The sequence below is a fragment of the Delphinus delphis genome, chromosome 1, assembly GCF_949987515.2.
Source record: "Delphinus delphis chromosome 1, mDelDel1.2, whole genome shotgun sequence".
Lineage (NCBI taxonomy): Eukaryota > Metazoa > Chordata > Mammalia > Artiodactyla > Delphinidae > Delphinus > Delphinus delphis.
In genome coordinates, this window is record NC_082683.1 from 86,745,615 (window position 1) to 86,761,630 (window position 16,016).

At 38.9% G+C, this 16,016-nt stretch overlaps 1 protein-coding gene across 3 annotated transcripts in view; it reads right to left on the reverse strand.

Annotated features, from left to right (window-relative positions):
• Window positions 1-16,016, reverse strand: part of PLPPR5 (phospholipid phosphatase related 5) — a 130,368-nt gene that overhangs the window by 79,120 nt on the left and 35,232 nt on the right. For all 3 annotated transcript variants that reach the window (XM_060006415.1, XM_060006414.1, XM_060006413.1), the window contains 2 exons: window positions 9,440-9,572; window positions 3,334-3,584 (listed from right to left, as the gene is read on the reverse strand). In XM_060006415.1, coding sequence (XP_059862398.1) covers window positions 3,334-3,584; window positions 9,440-9,572 — 384 coding nt within the window. The remainder of the gene's footprint in view (window positions 1-3,333; window positions 3,585-9,439; window positions 9,573-16,016) is intronic.

Below are 16,016 nucleotides of genomic sequence, written 5' to 3' on the forward strand. Positions count from 1 at the left end.
GCAGATGACATGATACTATACATAGAGAACCCTAAAAATGCCACCAGAAAACTACTAGAGCTAATCGATGAATTTGGTAAAGTTGCAGGATACAAAATTAACACACAGAAATATCTTGCTTTTCTATACACTAATGATGAGAAATTAAGGAAACACTCCCATCTACCATTGCAACAAAAATAATAAAATATCTAGGAACAAACCTACCTAGGGAGACAAATGACCTGTATGCAGAAAACTACAAGACACTGGTGAAAGAAATTAAAGATGATACCAACAGATGGAGAGATATACCATGTTCTTGGATTAGAAGAATCAATATTGTGAAAATGATTATACTACCCAAAGCAATCTACACATTCAATTCAATCCCTATGAACTTACCAGTGGCATTTTTTACAGAGTAGAATAGAAAGTCTTAAAATTTGTATGGAGACACAAAAGACCCCAAATAGCCAAAGCAGCCCTGAGGGAAAAAACAGAGGTGGAGGAATCAGACTCCCTGACTTGAGACTATACTACAAAGCTACAGTAATCAAGACAATATGGTACTGGCACAAAAACAGAAATATAGATCAGTGGAACAGGATAGAAAGTGCAGAGATAAACCCATGCACCTATGTCAACTAATCTATGACAAAGGAGGCAAGGATATACAACGGAGAAAAGACGGTCTCTTTTCCCAGTGGTGCTGGGAAAACTAGACAGGTACATGTAAAAGAATGAAATTACAACACTCCCTCACACCATACACTAAAATAAACTGAAAATGGATTAGAGACCTAAATGTAAGACCAGACACTATAAAACTCTTGGAGGGAAACACAGGAAGAACACTCTTTGACATAAATCACAGCAATATCTTTTTTGATCCACCTCCTAGAGTAATAGAAATAAAAACAAAAATAAACAAATGGAACCTAATGATACCTAAAAGCTTTTTCACAGCAAAGGAAACCATAAACAAGACAAAAAGACAATACTCAGAATGTGAGAAAATATTTGCAAACGAATCAACAAAGGATTAATCTCCAAAACATATAAACAGCACATGCAGCTCAATATTAAAAAAACAAACAACCCAATCAAAAAATGGGCAGAAGACATAAATAGACATTTCTCCAAAGAGGACATACAGATGGCCAAGGAGCACATGAAAAGCTGCTCAACATCAATAATTATTAGAGAAGTGCCAATCAAAACTACAATGAGGTATCACCTCACACCGGTTAGAATGGGCATCATCAGAAAATCTACAAACAACAAATGCTGGAGAGGTGAGGAGAAAAGGGAACCCTCTTGCACTGTTGGAGGGAATGTAAATTGATCCAGCCACTATGGAGAACAGTATGGAAGTTCCTTAAAAAACTAAAAATACAATTACCATATGACACAGCAATCCCACTACTGGGCATATACCCTGAGAAAACCATAATTCAAAAAGACATATGCACCCCAATGTTCATTGCAGCACTATTTACGATAGCCAGGTCATGGAAGCAACCTAAATGCCCATCAACAGACGAATGGATAAAGACAATGTGGTATATATGTACAATGGAATATTACTCAGCCATAAAAAGGAATGAAAGTGGGTCATTTGTAGAGACGTGGATGGATCTAGAGACTGTCATATGGAGTGAAGCAAGTCAGAAAGAGAAAAACAAATATCATATACTAACGCAGGACCTAGGAAAATGGTACAGATGAACCGGTTTGCAGGGCAGAAATAGAGACACAGATGTAGAGAACAAACGTATGGACACCAAGGGGGGAAAGCGGCGGGGGGTGGGCGTGGTGGTGGGATGAATTGGGAGACTGGGATTGACATGTATACACTGATGTGTATAAAATGGATGACTAATAAGAACCTGCTGTATATTTTTTTAAAAAATTAAATTTAAAAAAAAAGTGGTAGATTAGCTTGGATTAAAAACTTATTTAAAATGTTAAAATGCACACACCCTGGGCTTCCCTGGTGGCGCAGTGGTTGGGAGTCTGCCTGCCGATGCAGGGGACACGGGTTCGTGCCCCGGTCCGGGGGGATGCCACGTGCCGCGCAGCGGCTGGGCCCGTGAGCCATGGCCGCTGAGCCTGTGTGTCCGGAGACTGTGCTCCGCGGTGGCAGAGGCCGCGGCAGTGGGAGGCCCGCGTACCGCAAAAACAAACAAACAACAACAAAAAAAATGCACACACCCTTATGACCTCCAAAATTACCGTGCCATCGTGAATGTTATGTATGATGCCATAGTTCCTCTCTTAAACTGTCCTTTCTTTAGTAACCTTTATTTCCAATCTCAAGTAGAGGTGTCACAGCAGATATTCTCTCTTTTAGAGATAAACTGACAAGATTGCATCAGGAGCGTTAGAAACATTTCCATAATCAAATAGCTCGTTGAAGGTAAAAATAATTCTGCGTTTTTTCAAGTAATCAGAAATTATCAAATTTGGTTTCAAATTGGTCCTGAGGTCTCATCAATGAGCTGAAATCAGAAGTAGTTATTGGCATTGTTGGACAGGAGAACTCCGAAAGGAAAAATTTTCTGCACTTTTTATTGTAGCTATGGAAAAGCCTTCAAAGCACACTTTTGGGAGTTCAACCTTATAGCTGGCAAGGCACATTCTGGTGATAGAGGGAAAGACTGATGGATATAAATACTGGGGTGAAGAGCTGCCTGCCAAGGCTGCCCTTCTTTGTACTCCTGCCTGTCATTAATGCATTCAGCTTTGACCACTTACTTCCACCTAAATGTCCTAAGATAGCAGCACTTAGGGCCTGGCTCCTACCACTAAAATGATGGCAAATACTCAAGAATAAAGAAAATATATATGATTTTTAAGGGCATTTTGGTTAGTTCTATGAGAAAATATTAAAACACTCATTGAGATATTAAGATGATATAGTTACCAATAACAAAAGAACTTTCTGGAAGAAGAGTGCCTCTTTCCCCGCCTTCACCAGAGTACATTAGAACTTGAGTAGGTGGCTAAGAGGCCTGGGTAGTTCTCTTAATTGCACTATTACAAGTTTATGGCAACTGCTATAGGACAAATTTGTTTCCATTAAGCCTTATTTAATAATAAAGACAAACATATTCTCAAATGGAAATGCTAATGGCTATATTTTTTAATACAACCAAATACCCACACATAATCTCACGAGAGTCAACTGACTTAATTTTATTCACAGTACAAACAGCTATCATTAAAAATAAATTAAATGTCCTGCAGAAAGCTGTTACTGTGACTTCCATTATGGCAGGGAGAAATAATTTCTGCTTTGGGAGAATTACCAAAAAGACAAACTAAGAATGGTTTCTAACTCTTACTTACTGTCAGATACATAGCTGCATAGACACTGAGAGCCGCTTCTTTGGATGGAAATGTTTTCCTTGCTCTCATGATGAGATCCGGGTTGCCCGTGCAGGCCTCTTCCCCACTGATGAACTGCGTATACTGCTGACACCCAAGTGCCGTGTAGTTGGGTTTACACAGGGCGAGAAAATGTGGAGCCAGATTTCCTGTAACTACTTGTCCAGCATTTACAAAGATGTCTGTAGCAAACAGTCCAAACGTATAAATTCCTGAGGAAGAAAACACACCATTTTAACTTTTTGGTTTATTGTGGTTAATTCACAATACACCAAGATGGAAATATTTTAGAAACTATAAAATAGTTCCTACATACATATATATATATATATATATATATATATATATATATATATATATATATATATATATATATATATACGGTTCCTTCCATTTCACTCCCTCCAGCTCCTCCCTTTGCTTTCCGAAGTAGTGGGAGTGTTAAATTATTTAACATATTGAGCTGTCTACCACTGGCTACATTTTTATGCACGACAGGTTTATAAGACATATGATAAAAGAAGAAAATATATTCTAAGGCTGTGTTTGGATAATGAGATTTTTTAAATGGAGATGTGTTTCCCTTGAGAGGGTTCAGTCTATCACCTTCTGCTAATGTTAGTAATCTTTATTTTTTCCCTATTTTTGCATTTTTTTTAATCTTACTAACATTAAGCAGAGCAGTCATCTCCCTTTGATTATGCCTCTTAAGCTCATTCAAACTGATATTAACTCAGCTGGAGGTGCCAATTAGCAGCAAAATCCAATGCCATCAGTCTTCATTTAAATACCATGGAAAATCTTAAGTAAAGCAGAATGTTTTCAGATTAATCTCTATATCGCCATCAGAAACACATTTTTTAAAGTTACATAACAGCTAAGTCCCGCCTTATCTTTTATGGCTTGAGTTTCAATTTATCAAATTTGGGACAATTTAGTAAATAATAAAGCAATTACATTATAATGTTTAAATTATCTTCGCAGTAGTAAAATTTATTTACTTTGTTTACCTGAAGGTATAAAATTAAGTACATAAATGTTTCCCCTTTTGTAAGGAACATGCCAATTTACTCAAATACCAAAAATATTTTTTAAATTCAATGTCATTGGTCATTATCACCAAAATTTATCTTTCTACTTAGACAGGATAGGCAAAATAAATTCTTTGGCATCATTGTCAATAAACTTACAGATACAATCCGCAAAGATGTGGTATCTATGTAAAGAAATCCGTTCTTTTATAATTTTGGGTAATAAAATCCATCAGGACATTTTAAAACTATGCCAAAATAATACTTCCCAAATAGTCGGCTCATTAAAAAGTCATAAAATTCTATTATGATAATTCGATGCTTTTTTTTCTTTGTCATATATTTCTGGATTGTTTGTTTCCTAAGCCTTTACATAATTATTGGCAGTTGTGTTGCAACTCACCAGGCTCAAATAATTTTCCAGGATTAGATACATGATTGTCCTTTTCATTTTCAAAATATTATGTAACATTATGCAAGGTTCTTGCACCCAAACCTGCACATAGCAAAACTCTATGTGCATACAAACCACCATGAACCAAAGACCTTAGTTCTCTATTGAAAAAACTTACAAGGAAGCAATGAAAAGCTTTCTTTACATCTTACCAGTGTTCCATGAGCCATACAAGTAAATGATACTCAAATCAGAAATCTGGCATAAGCAGAGAAATGGAAAAGAACAAAGCTCAATAAAATGTTACCGCATATACTCTCTCTTTCCAAATCTCATGGTCTAGCACGGCAATATAAATGGCAAGTCTTCACCTCTTTTCTCTTGAAACCTAGGCTAAGAAGTACTCATTTTATTTAACCAAACCATTCTTTTTATCTGGTACAATAAGTTTTCCTGTTTAAAATACAGAGGAATGTGTGATAAGGATATGGAAATGTCTCTTGATACTTGTAACGTTCCCAAATGTGCTTTAGAATTAAAATAGTGCATCAGGCCCAAGGCCAATATTGAAGTTAACTACAAAGATACTTATTAAAGTGAGATCTCATGAGTGTATCCACTGTGCTGACCTCCAGAATAAACTCGCTATGAAGAGTGATGTCTTATTATGCAGTAATGCTTTGCACGCAAGCTTCCATTTTATTTTAACAAACTAGAAACATCCAAATCATGATAAACAAGGAAATAAGAAACAAACCAAAGCACTCCTAAATATTTTATAAAATCATATAAGAAGTAAGAAACATGCAGAGACTTAAAAGCACACTTTGCTGTGTGCCGTTCAGGCGGACTTCGTTTTACTGAGGTTCGCTTTATTGGGCTTTGCAGAGAGTGCATTTTTTTTTACAAATGGAAGGTTTGTGGCAACCCTGTATTGAGCAACACTATTGGCACCATTTTTCCAATAACATATGCTCACTCTGTGTGTCTATGTCACATTTCAGAAATTCTCCCAATATTTCAAAGTTTTTCATTATGATTATATTTGTTATTGGTGATCTGTGATCAGTGATCTTTGATGTTACTATGGTAATTGTTTTGGGGCAGCACAAACTGCACCCATACCAGGCAATGAATTTAACTGATAAATGTGTGTACTCTGACTGCTCCACCAACCAGCCGTTCCCCTATATTTCTCTCCCTCTCCTCAGGACCCCCTATTCCCTAAGACACAACATTATTGAAATTAGGCCATTAAAAATCCTACAATAGCCTCTAAGTGTACGAGTGAAAGGAAGAGTCACACATCTCACTCTTAATCAAAAGCTAGAAATGATGAAGCTTAGTCGGAAGCTGAGATAGGCTGAAAGCTAGGTCTCTTGGGCTAAACAGTCAGCCAAGTTGCAAACGCAAAGGAAAAGTTCTTAAAGGATGATGAGAAAGCGGAACAGCCTTACTGCTGATATGGAGCAAGTTTTAGTGGTCTGGATAGAAGATCAAACCAGCCATAATACTCCCTTAAACCAAAGCCTAATCTAGAGCAAGGCCCTAACTCTCTTCAATTCTATAAAAGTTGAGAGAGGGCTTCCCTGGTGGCGCAGTGATTGAGAGTCCGCCTGCCGATGCAGGGGACACGGGTTCGTGCCCCGGGCCAGGAGGATCCCACATGCCGCGGAGCGGCTGGGCCCGTGAGCCATGGCCGCTGAGCCTGCGCGTCTGGAGCCTGTGCTCCGCAACGGGAGAGGCCACAACAGTGAGAGGCCCGCGTACCGCAAAAAAAAAAAAAAAAAAAAGTTGAGAGAGGTGAGGAAGCTACAGAAGAAAAGTTTGAAGCTAGCAGAGGATGATTCATGAGGTTTAAGGAAATAAGTCATCTCCATATCAGGAAAGTAGAAAGTGAAGCAGCAACTGCTGATACAGAAGTTGCAGCAAGCTATCCAGAAGATCTAGCTAAGATCATTACTGAAGGTATCTACACTAAACAACAAATTTTCAATGTAGGCAAAACAACCTGCTATTGGAAGAAGATGCCATCAAGGACTTTCAGATCTAAGGAGAAGAAAATGCCTGGCTCTAAAGCTTCAAAAGACGGGCTGACTCTCTTCCTTGGGGCTTATGCAGCTGGTGATTTTAAGGTGAAGCCAATGCTCACTTACTATTCTGTAAAGTCTAAGGCCCTTACGAGTTATGCTAAATATACTCTGCCTTTTCTCAATAAATGGAACAACAAAGCCTGGATGACAGCATTATCTGTTTACAACATGATTTACTAAATATTTTAAGCCCACTGTTGAGACCTACTGCTCAGAAAAAAAATTCCTTTCAAAATATTACTGCTCATTGACAACGCACCTGGCCACCCAAGAGCTCTGATGGAGATGTACAATGAGATTAATGTTGTTTTCATGCCTGCTGACACAACATTCATTCTGCAGGTCATGAGGAGTAATTCTGATTTTCAAGTCTCATTATTTAAGAAATACATTTCATAAGTTTGCAGCTGCCATAGATAGGGGTTCCTCTGATGGATCTGGGCAAAGTTAACTGAAAACCTTCTGGAGAGGATTCACCATTCTAGATGCCATTAAGAACATTCATGATTCATGGGAAGAGGTCAAAATATTAACATTAAACAGGAGCTTGAAAGAAGGTGATTCAATCCTCATGGATGACTTGGAGGGGTTCAAGACTTCAGTGGAGGAGGTCACTGAAGATGTGGTAGAAATAGGAAAAGAATTAGAAATAGAAGTGGAGCTTAAAGATGTGACTGAATCACTGCAATCTCATGATAAAACTTGAATGGATGAGGATTTGCTTCTGTGGATGAGGAAAGAAAGTGGTTTCTTGAGATGGAATCTAATCCTGGTGAAGGTGCTGTGAAGACTGTTGAAATGACAACAAAGGATTTAGAATCTTTCATAAACTTAGTTGATAAAGCAGCAGCAAGGTTTGAGAGGATTGACTACCATTTCTAAAGAAGCTCTACCATGGGTAAAAAGCTATCAAACAGCATTGCATGCTACAAAGAAATCGTTCGTAAAAGGAAGACTCAATCACTGTGGCTAACTTCATTGTTGTCCTATTTTAAGAAGTTGCCACAGCCACCCCAACCTTCAGATGCTACCACCCTGATCAGTCAGCAGCCATCAACGTTGAGGCAAGACCCTCCACCAGCAAAAAGATTACAACTCATTAAAGGCTCAGGTGATGATTAGCATTTTTTAGTGATTTTAATTTTTAAAAGTATTTTTAATTAAGGTATGTATTTTTTTAAGACATAATGCTATTGCACACTTAACAGACTACAACAGAGTGTAAACGTAACTTCTATATGCACTGGGAAACCAAAAACTTCATGTGACTTGCTTTATTGCCATATTCGCTTTATCGTAGTGGTCTAGAACTGAGCTCAAATATCTTGGAGGTATGCCTGTATATTCTTTAGAAATATGTGCGTAAATGAATAAAAATATTTTACTTAAGTAGGCATAATATAATTTAACAATATTTAGGAAGGTTCAACTTCATCAAAATACTTTAGTTCCGAGTATATTATTGCTTATTTTGTTATTAAATGTTTCTCATGCAAAGATTAAATGGGTCAAGAACACAGTATTGATGCATGTGAAAAATATAACTTTTAAAGTTTCATATAAAAGCTATCCCTTCCACAGTATAAATGAGGGCTGTGGGGATGTATAAGTTGACGGCAATAAAATGAACAGTCTTAGATATGAAGACCTTTCGGCTCCAGAGAGATTTAAAGGCATGATGACATTTGATTAGTCTTTAGTGGGTTTATATATAGATTAGGTGAGCTGTGCATAATATCTCCAAAGTCTTCATCTTGTTCCTATCAATATGAGAAATATATTGAAGGGTTACAGTATCCGTAATCTTAATACTGATCAGAATTTATCTCAAATGTTATTTAGTATATTTAGATGCACTTTTTCTTATTTGATAAAGCCAGGAAATAATAATCTATATTAAGTATTATTGTTTCAGTTAAAAAAAACCTGTCTTGGCCACGTGTCTTTTGAATTGAGATGATTTTCAGTAATTCGTCAATGTTCATATCATTAGTGCTAGAATTTGAGATTTAAAGGATCAGTAAATCTTGTCCCCTAATAAAATCACCAATTTTTGTAAAAAATGGCTTTTGTACCATTTTTTGGTAAAAAAAAAAAAACACCCCAGAAGTAGTTCATGGAGTGCTACTTATGATAATTAACAAATACAGCATTTCTTTTATTTGTCCAGCTATTTTGCTTGTCCTTCATGATGTTCGATAACCAAACTAGATTATCATTTCTACCTAACCGTTGTTTCTGAAATTTAATAAACATAGTAAATCATTTATTTAAATTACGTAATTTTTAGTTTCTTTTAGAATTTAAATATCCAAGTGTGGTGGGATTTGTTTTCCTTAAAATAATATGGAAATGACACCACGAAATGGAGTTTTGCAAAACAGGAGAGAAAATAGTATGCAGTATTTATTTTTAAAAACCAAATTGAAACATTTCAAAGAAAATATAATCTAATATTCAAATACAGTTAATATGCTGGTCATTTTAAAGGTTGGCTTATACATAAACATTGTTTCAGTAACAATAAAAACAATTCAATGAACACATACCAAGAAATCGCACAGTTCTCCTCACCAGTGGGTTTATATAGCAACAGTCTCCAGTTAAAATAGTTTTCTCCTGGTTTTCAAAATCCCTTGTGGCCAGTTGTAGGCAAAACACAGCAGTTTCTCCAACTATTATCTTCCAAGGAAATAAAAGATTAAAGAACATTAGAATTTAGCCAGTATAAGTGTAGACTATTTTAATTTTTAAAAAATGCAAAAAAAGGACTTCCTTTGAGTGGTAATAATCTCAATATAAACCTGAACCATATTTGGGTAACCAGACCCCTTTTTTTTTTTTTTTTTTTTTGCGGTACGCGGGTCTCTCCCGTTGCGGAGCACAGGCTCCGGACGCGCAGGCTCAGTGGCCATGGCTCACGGACCTAGCCGCTCCGTGGCATGTGGGATCTTCCTGGACCGGGGCACGAACCCGTGTCCCCTGCATAGGCAGGCGGACTCCCAACCACTGCGCCACCAGGGAAGCCCCAGACCCTTTTATTATAACCTTATCCCTATATATATAAAACCCGTATTTCCCTCAATTCAAAAAAGTATTAAACTGATAAATTATGAATAAAAACAGACTATAACATTTTTGCTTTCTAAAAGACTTCATTAGAAGTGAAATATATGAAAGATCTTTGCTTTAAGGATGCACTCATTTTTTATCTGTAATTGAATTTCAAGTTTCATTTTTAAGTGATTATGTCTCATTTAAATTTGACTCTGCATATCAGAACAAATCTCAATGAAAATAATCTTGGGACTTCCCTGGTCGTCCAGTGGTTAAGACTCCACACTCCCAATGCAGGGGGCCCTGGTTCGATCCCTGGTCAAGGAACTAGATCCCACATGCTTCAACTAAGAACCCGCAAGCTGCAACTAAAAGATCCCGCATGCCGCAACTAAAGATCCCGCACGGCGCAACGAAGATCCCACATGCCGCAACGAAGGCCCGGTGCAACAAATAAAAAATAACTAAATAAATATTTTTTTTAAAAAAAAGAATGCTTTTATTTAAAAAAAAGAAAAGAATCTTGAAAGGATCTGATATAAATATACTAATATAAAATTATATTAATACTTTTATAACAAGAAAATATAATCAAAATAGTATCATTATTCTATTCTGGGACATCATTAAGAATTGTAATCACTAATATATTCTTTATACTTTAGTATACATATGTCATTTTAATCGTCATAAAAACTACATGAAACAGAGAATATTATCATACCTCTTTTACAAGGGAAAAAAAACAAGACTTGGAACTCAAATGAATTGTCAAAGGCCACAGAGCTAGTGAGGAGAAAAATTAGGTTCTGATACAGATTCTTTACTCAACTATGTGATTTATGAAAGGACCTGGCTACCTTCCACTGGTGTTTGTACCATTTCATTAGTTTTTATACATGGTCTTTAAAATCACCCATCAGAGTATTAGAACAAGTGTCATGTGTCATAATACCATTTTACAGATGAGGAAATGAAAGCTTGAGGAGGTTAAATAATTTGCTCCCCATAAGGCCAGTCAGAAGCCAAGCAGAAATTTCTGACTCAGCCCTAGATCTTCTGACTCTATTTAACACCACAACCACACTAGAAATAAGATTATGAGAAAAGAAACCAGAGCCAATAGCATGTCTCCTAATTTGTCATTGTTTAGGTTAGTTTTTAGGTCATCTTATCAAGGTTAAATAACGCACTATATAGGGAGTCCCTGACATCCACTGGAGAAGTGATTTTGGGGTCTTTGTGAAAAGATATACCTACGATTACCAGATATTCAAAATTATGAGTGGGAGGTAGAGAAGGAGATCACAGGAGACTAATTTTATCCCAATATGTGCAACAGATTATGAGGCATCTCTTAATTTTTATCCTTCCTTCTCCCTCCTTTTCCTCTACTATATTTCTTCTTCCCAGTATGTGAGGGTTCAAAGTTTAACCAGAAGATGTTGAGCTGAATTACTTTAAAGGAATCTAGTCTTGCCTATCTGGTAAGGTAGAATTGAATTAGGAAAGGCTAGAGTCTATAGCTTTCCAAATCCTCCTGAAATTTTTAACTTTGGCAAAGTCGAGCAGGTCAGCATAAACAGGCACAACAGGTATTTTTTTATGGGTTCATCAGCTGCCACCAGGGTCCTAGGAGAAACTGACAAATAGACAAGCTGTGTGTCTGACACCTTCTTATCTCCCATTCGGAATCACTCTTTCCTTCCTCACCCTACCTTCCTCTCTACTGCTCCTTGAAAGAAGTTACTTTCTGAATTCTCAGTTCCAACTTCGTCCAGGTCTGTTTTACCCCAGAATGTTCCAAATTCTAACATTCTATCATCCACTCCACATCATGAGCTGACTGATGCCCCCCGATTCTGCCCTCTGAGCCTTCTCTTCCCCACAGCAGGTATCATAGGGTCTCCACTCCCGGGTTGGCTCCACCCCACAGTACACTGAACCCACAACTCAGTCTGTTAACACACTAAACCCCCTAGACTGTAGTAGATACCCAAGAATTCTTACTGAATGCATGAATGAGTCCCATCCTCAATAGATCGGAAGATCTTAGCCTGCCTCTGACCTTTTACCTGACACCTAATAACCATCTTTTTCTGCCTTGTTCTTGTGAGGAAGGCTCTACCGTCTACCCTAGTTCCTCTAAGCAGATCCTGTATGTTTACTCTCTGACTTGGTTACCCATTTACTTACCAGACTAAAAGCTGCTTTGTCCGGGATACTCTTCCCAGTTTTCCTAATGCTAACCTCTCGCTTGTCTGTATCCCTGCAAATTGCATGTTTCTGAGCTTCCTGTTTGTGTCTTGAGCATATCTGTCAACACACTGTCTCAGTCAATATTATTTGGCTGCTACTAAAAGAATCCCACTCAAACTGGATTAAGAAGAATAGGGAATTTATTCTAAGGTTGGTGGGTTATCTCAGAACCTAGTGTGAAAGGGCACAGGATTAGGTTGAGGGATGGAAATTTCTCAGGAGTCCAGGCAACGACTCTCTCAGTCTCATTCTTCTTCTCTGGAGTCGTGCTGTCTCTCATCTCAGCTTGTCTCTGAATGCCTGACTCATTCTTGTCTTTCTGCAGCCGCTTCTACTGCTTCCTAGTGTACACAAGGGCTCCAGCAGTCTCCAAGAGCCCTGCTTCAACATGTCAGCTCAGTTCAAGGAAAATTCGACAAATTAGATTTACTGAACCCCCATTCAAAATTCCCAGAAGGTTCAGCTTGAGACAGGTGTCTCTTTGGTCCAATTAACCAAGGTTAAGAAGGTGTGATATGGTGTATGAAAACTGCCTGGTGGGTAGAAAGGTTAGTTCTCAAAAAAAGAGAGTTGCCGTGATGTCTACTTCAAACTCCCATCCATTATATCTTGCTGGACCTCCTCCGTGCTAGTTCTTGCCCTTCGACTAGCACTTTCTACCATGTTCTCTGGATACTGGCTTCTGTCTGCCTACCTGGACTTCATCTCATCAAATTCATGTGCCTAGGCCCTAGTGTCTGCTTTCCTTCAGTGGGTATGTCTGCTTCCCTAGTTCTCCCTCCCTCACTGTGACATCTGTGGAACGCCTCATCCAAATCATATTCTTTCTTAACTTCCCTCATCCCAACTTCCTAAGTCAAAACTCCCATTGCTACACCTCTCAGATAAATTCAAGTAATGAAAATAACACAATTCTTATTACGATGAATACATAGATGCCTCTGAGTTAAGGACACTGCACTGATGTTTAAGGAAGGTTTTATAATCTAGTTGGGCGGACACAAGGTGAGATAATTAATAATGGTGCAAGGCTGTAAATGCTGAGTTTTGACTGGTTTGGACAATAAGTGGCAGTAGAACATTTAGGAAGTGTCACTGAGTCACTGAGGCCATCTATGGTGGCCATGAAATGTGCCACTAGGATCTCCTGCTCTGGGCAGGCTTTTGGTCTGATGTTCCCAGTTGTCACTCCTCTGGATCAAATACTGAGTCCCTGCTGAGGCCACACTTCCTGCAGGCTCCTCCTGGCAATGGCTAGGCATGGTGGGGGGATTCAGGTGAGTCTATTCCTCTAAGATGAGGGATAAAGACTCCCCATGATTCTGGCCTTTCTTGGAGCTGTGCTGTACTCTGAGGTGCTTCCTACCCAATCCTCCTTCCTTCCCCCTCTCCTTCACAGGGGTCAGCCCTCCATCATAGTCTGAAGGTTCTCCTTGCCTTCTCTGGTTTACCACCCTGCAACTTTTAGCTTTTACAAGTGTTTCCCTTCATAAACATATGGTATATATCTAATCACATTTGGTACCTGCTTCTAGAAGAACCCAAATTAACATGGCATCAAAGAAAGACGGGGGGTGATTCTTACTACGCTTCAAGGAAGGATAGTTCTTAGACAGATGTAGAGGATTTGGATGGAAGCCCTATGGGGAAGACAGTATTAGGAGAGGAAAGGAGATAGCCTTTCTCCTTGTAGCTCTCAACTTGACCTGAACATAAGGCTAAAGTGGACTGAGTTTGCCTTGGAGGTAGAGGCTCTGGTCAGTGAACTGCAGACCTAAATTCTATGTTCCCTGATTTTATCAGGTTCTTTTTCTCTTGACTTGTCAGAAGCCCTCCCTAGAGGATTTCATTCCTCCTAAGGCTTTACCAACCCCTGCTACTGTAACAAGTCCTAAATATTTCTCTCTCCCCTGAGCTCCAGATGCAGGTCTCCAACCACCTATCAAATAGCAACATCTCAACATGCTCAGACCTACACACTGAAGCCTCAAAGCCTTCCCATCCAAAGTGAAATTCCAGTCTCCCACCCTAAACCTCCTGTCCAACTTGGACACACAGGCTAAAACTCTCACACCCTTACACACCATGTTGAAACCTTCATTTCCCTCCTCTGCCTCTATCAACTGCTAACTTCTATTGCTCTTATATTTTAATATTCTTGTATTGCTCTTATATTCTCAGAACTCACCTCTGTGCTTGCATTTTCCCTGCTCAAATTGTGTGCAATCCAAACTTCCTGTTTACAATTTCCAGTGTGTCTTCATAGCCAATGGAGTAACAGGAATTGTTGTAAGAGACTGTTTACAGGTGAACCTAAATCCATCTTTTTCAGCTTCCCTTACAAGCCTCCAGACACACTATGCTCTAGTCACAGCTAAACATTTTCATTCCCCAACATACCAGGCATTCCCATACATTCTGGCTTGTATACTTGGTCCACGCTTATGATAGGCAATGGTAGGCAGTTCTGTTCTTAAGACATGATTTACATACTGCATACTCTACTGCAACTCTATTCCTGGTACAACCCATCCCTCCCTCCCTCTCTGTGTTCCAACAGCACTTTGTATATTTATTATGGTACTTTACGTATGCTTTTACAAGTATCAGTAACATCTGTCTCCTCCACTTAATTGAGAGCTTCTCTGAGACAGGGATTGTATAATGTTATCTTTATATTTCCATATTAAAACACAGTGATCGGCCATAAATATGAATGGCCGCATGAATGAATGAAATCGAGCTCAATCTGCCCTTAATAGATAAGGACACCAACCCAGAGAGAAATAAAGAAGTCAAACATGGTTGTTACTGGCACAACCAGAATCTGAATCCAAATTTAGAGCTATTTTGACCACAGTCTTCACCTAGGAATGTGTAAGCTTTTCCTCTAATTTTCCCAGGTTAAGCCAGGTCAGCCCCCTGATCCCTACTGTCGGTCCTCAATGCTCATGTTACATCCTGGAGTCCCACCATACTCCAAGCATTTCTACGGTTTTAAGGGAAAGGTGCTGGGGCACAAAGCACTTTTATAACTCCTGGAATCTCCAGATATAAGAGAACTGAGTATAGAAAAAGATTTTCCTGATCCTTTTGACACACACACCAGTCTTCCCACAAAGACCAAAAAAGCTTCACACCACCCTTTCTAACTCTGCCATTATTATTTTGAGGTTCTCTTTCCAGTAAAATTTCTTCATATTTCTACTGCAGGCATTAGGTTCTGACGTGTAACTGAGGACCTGGTGCTTTGGGCATTTCTCACCATTGTCAAGAAGGAGTTCTTAATCTGGAGTCACTGGCTGCCATTTTCAGTAGATTCCCAAAGCAGCCCTTTGGGAAAGAGCATAATTGGTTGCTTTCTGTCCTGAGAGTGGGAGACAGGGAAACATGACAGGACAAGGGCATGGAAGCCATAGATAGAGATGCTAAAAGCTTCGTAGTTTTCCTTGATAAAATTCCCTTTCTCTGTGAACTTATAAATGAAAGCCGTTTCCAGAGAGAGTTGAGATGATGAACAGTGTTAACTGTGACCCACCAAGAGGAAGCATGGCCCCTCCTCCTGCCTGCCACAGGCTGCAGCGGGCTACAGAGAATGAGAAAGAAGTAGAACATCGGGAAGGACACCTGTGGTTCTGGCGGGGAGAATCAACCTGCTTCCCATGGGCCAGCAGTTCCTTGGGGGTATTCCTCCCCCACCTCAGCAAAAGCTCCCCATTCACTGGGAAATAAAAGAAAAAAAAAAAAAAGACTCTACTGGTAGAGGGGGTGTAGGCTGGCACAGTAAGAACACAGCAGTCAACCCTCACT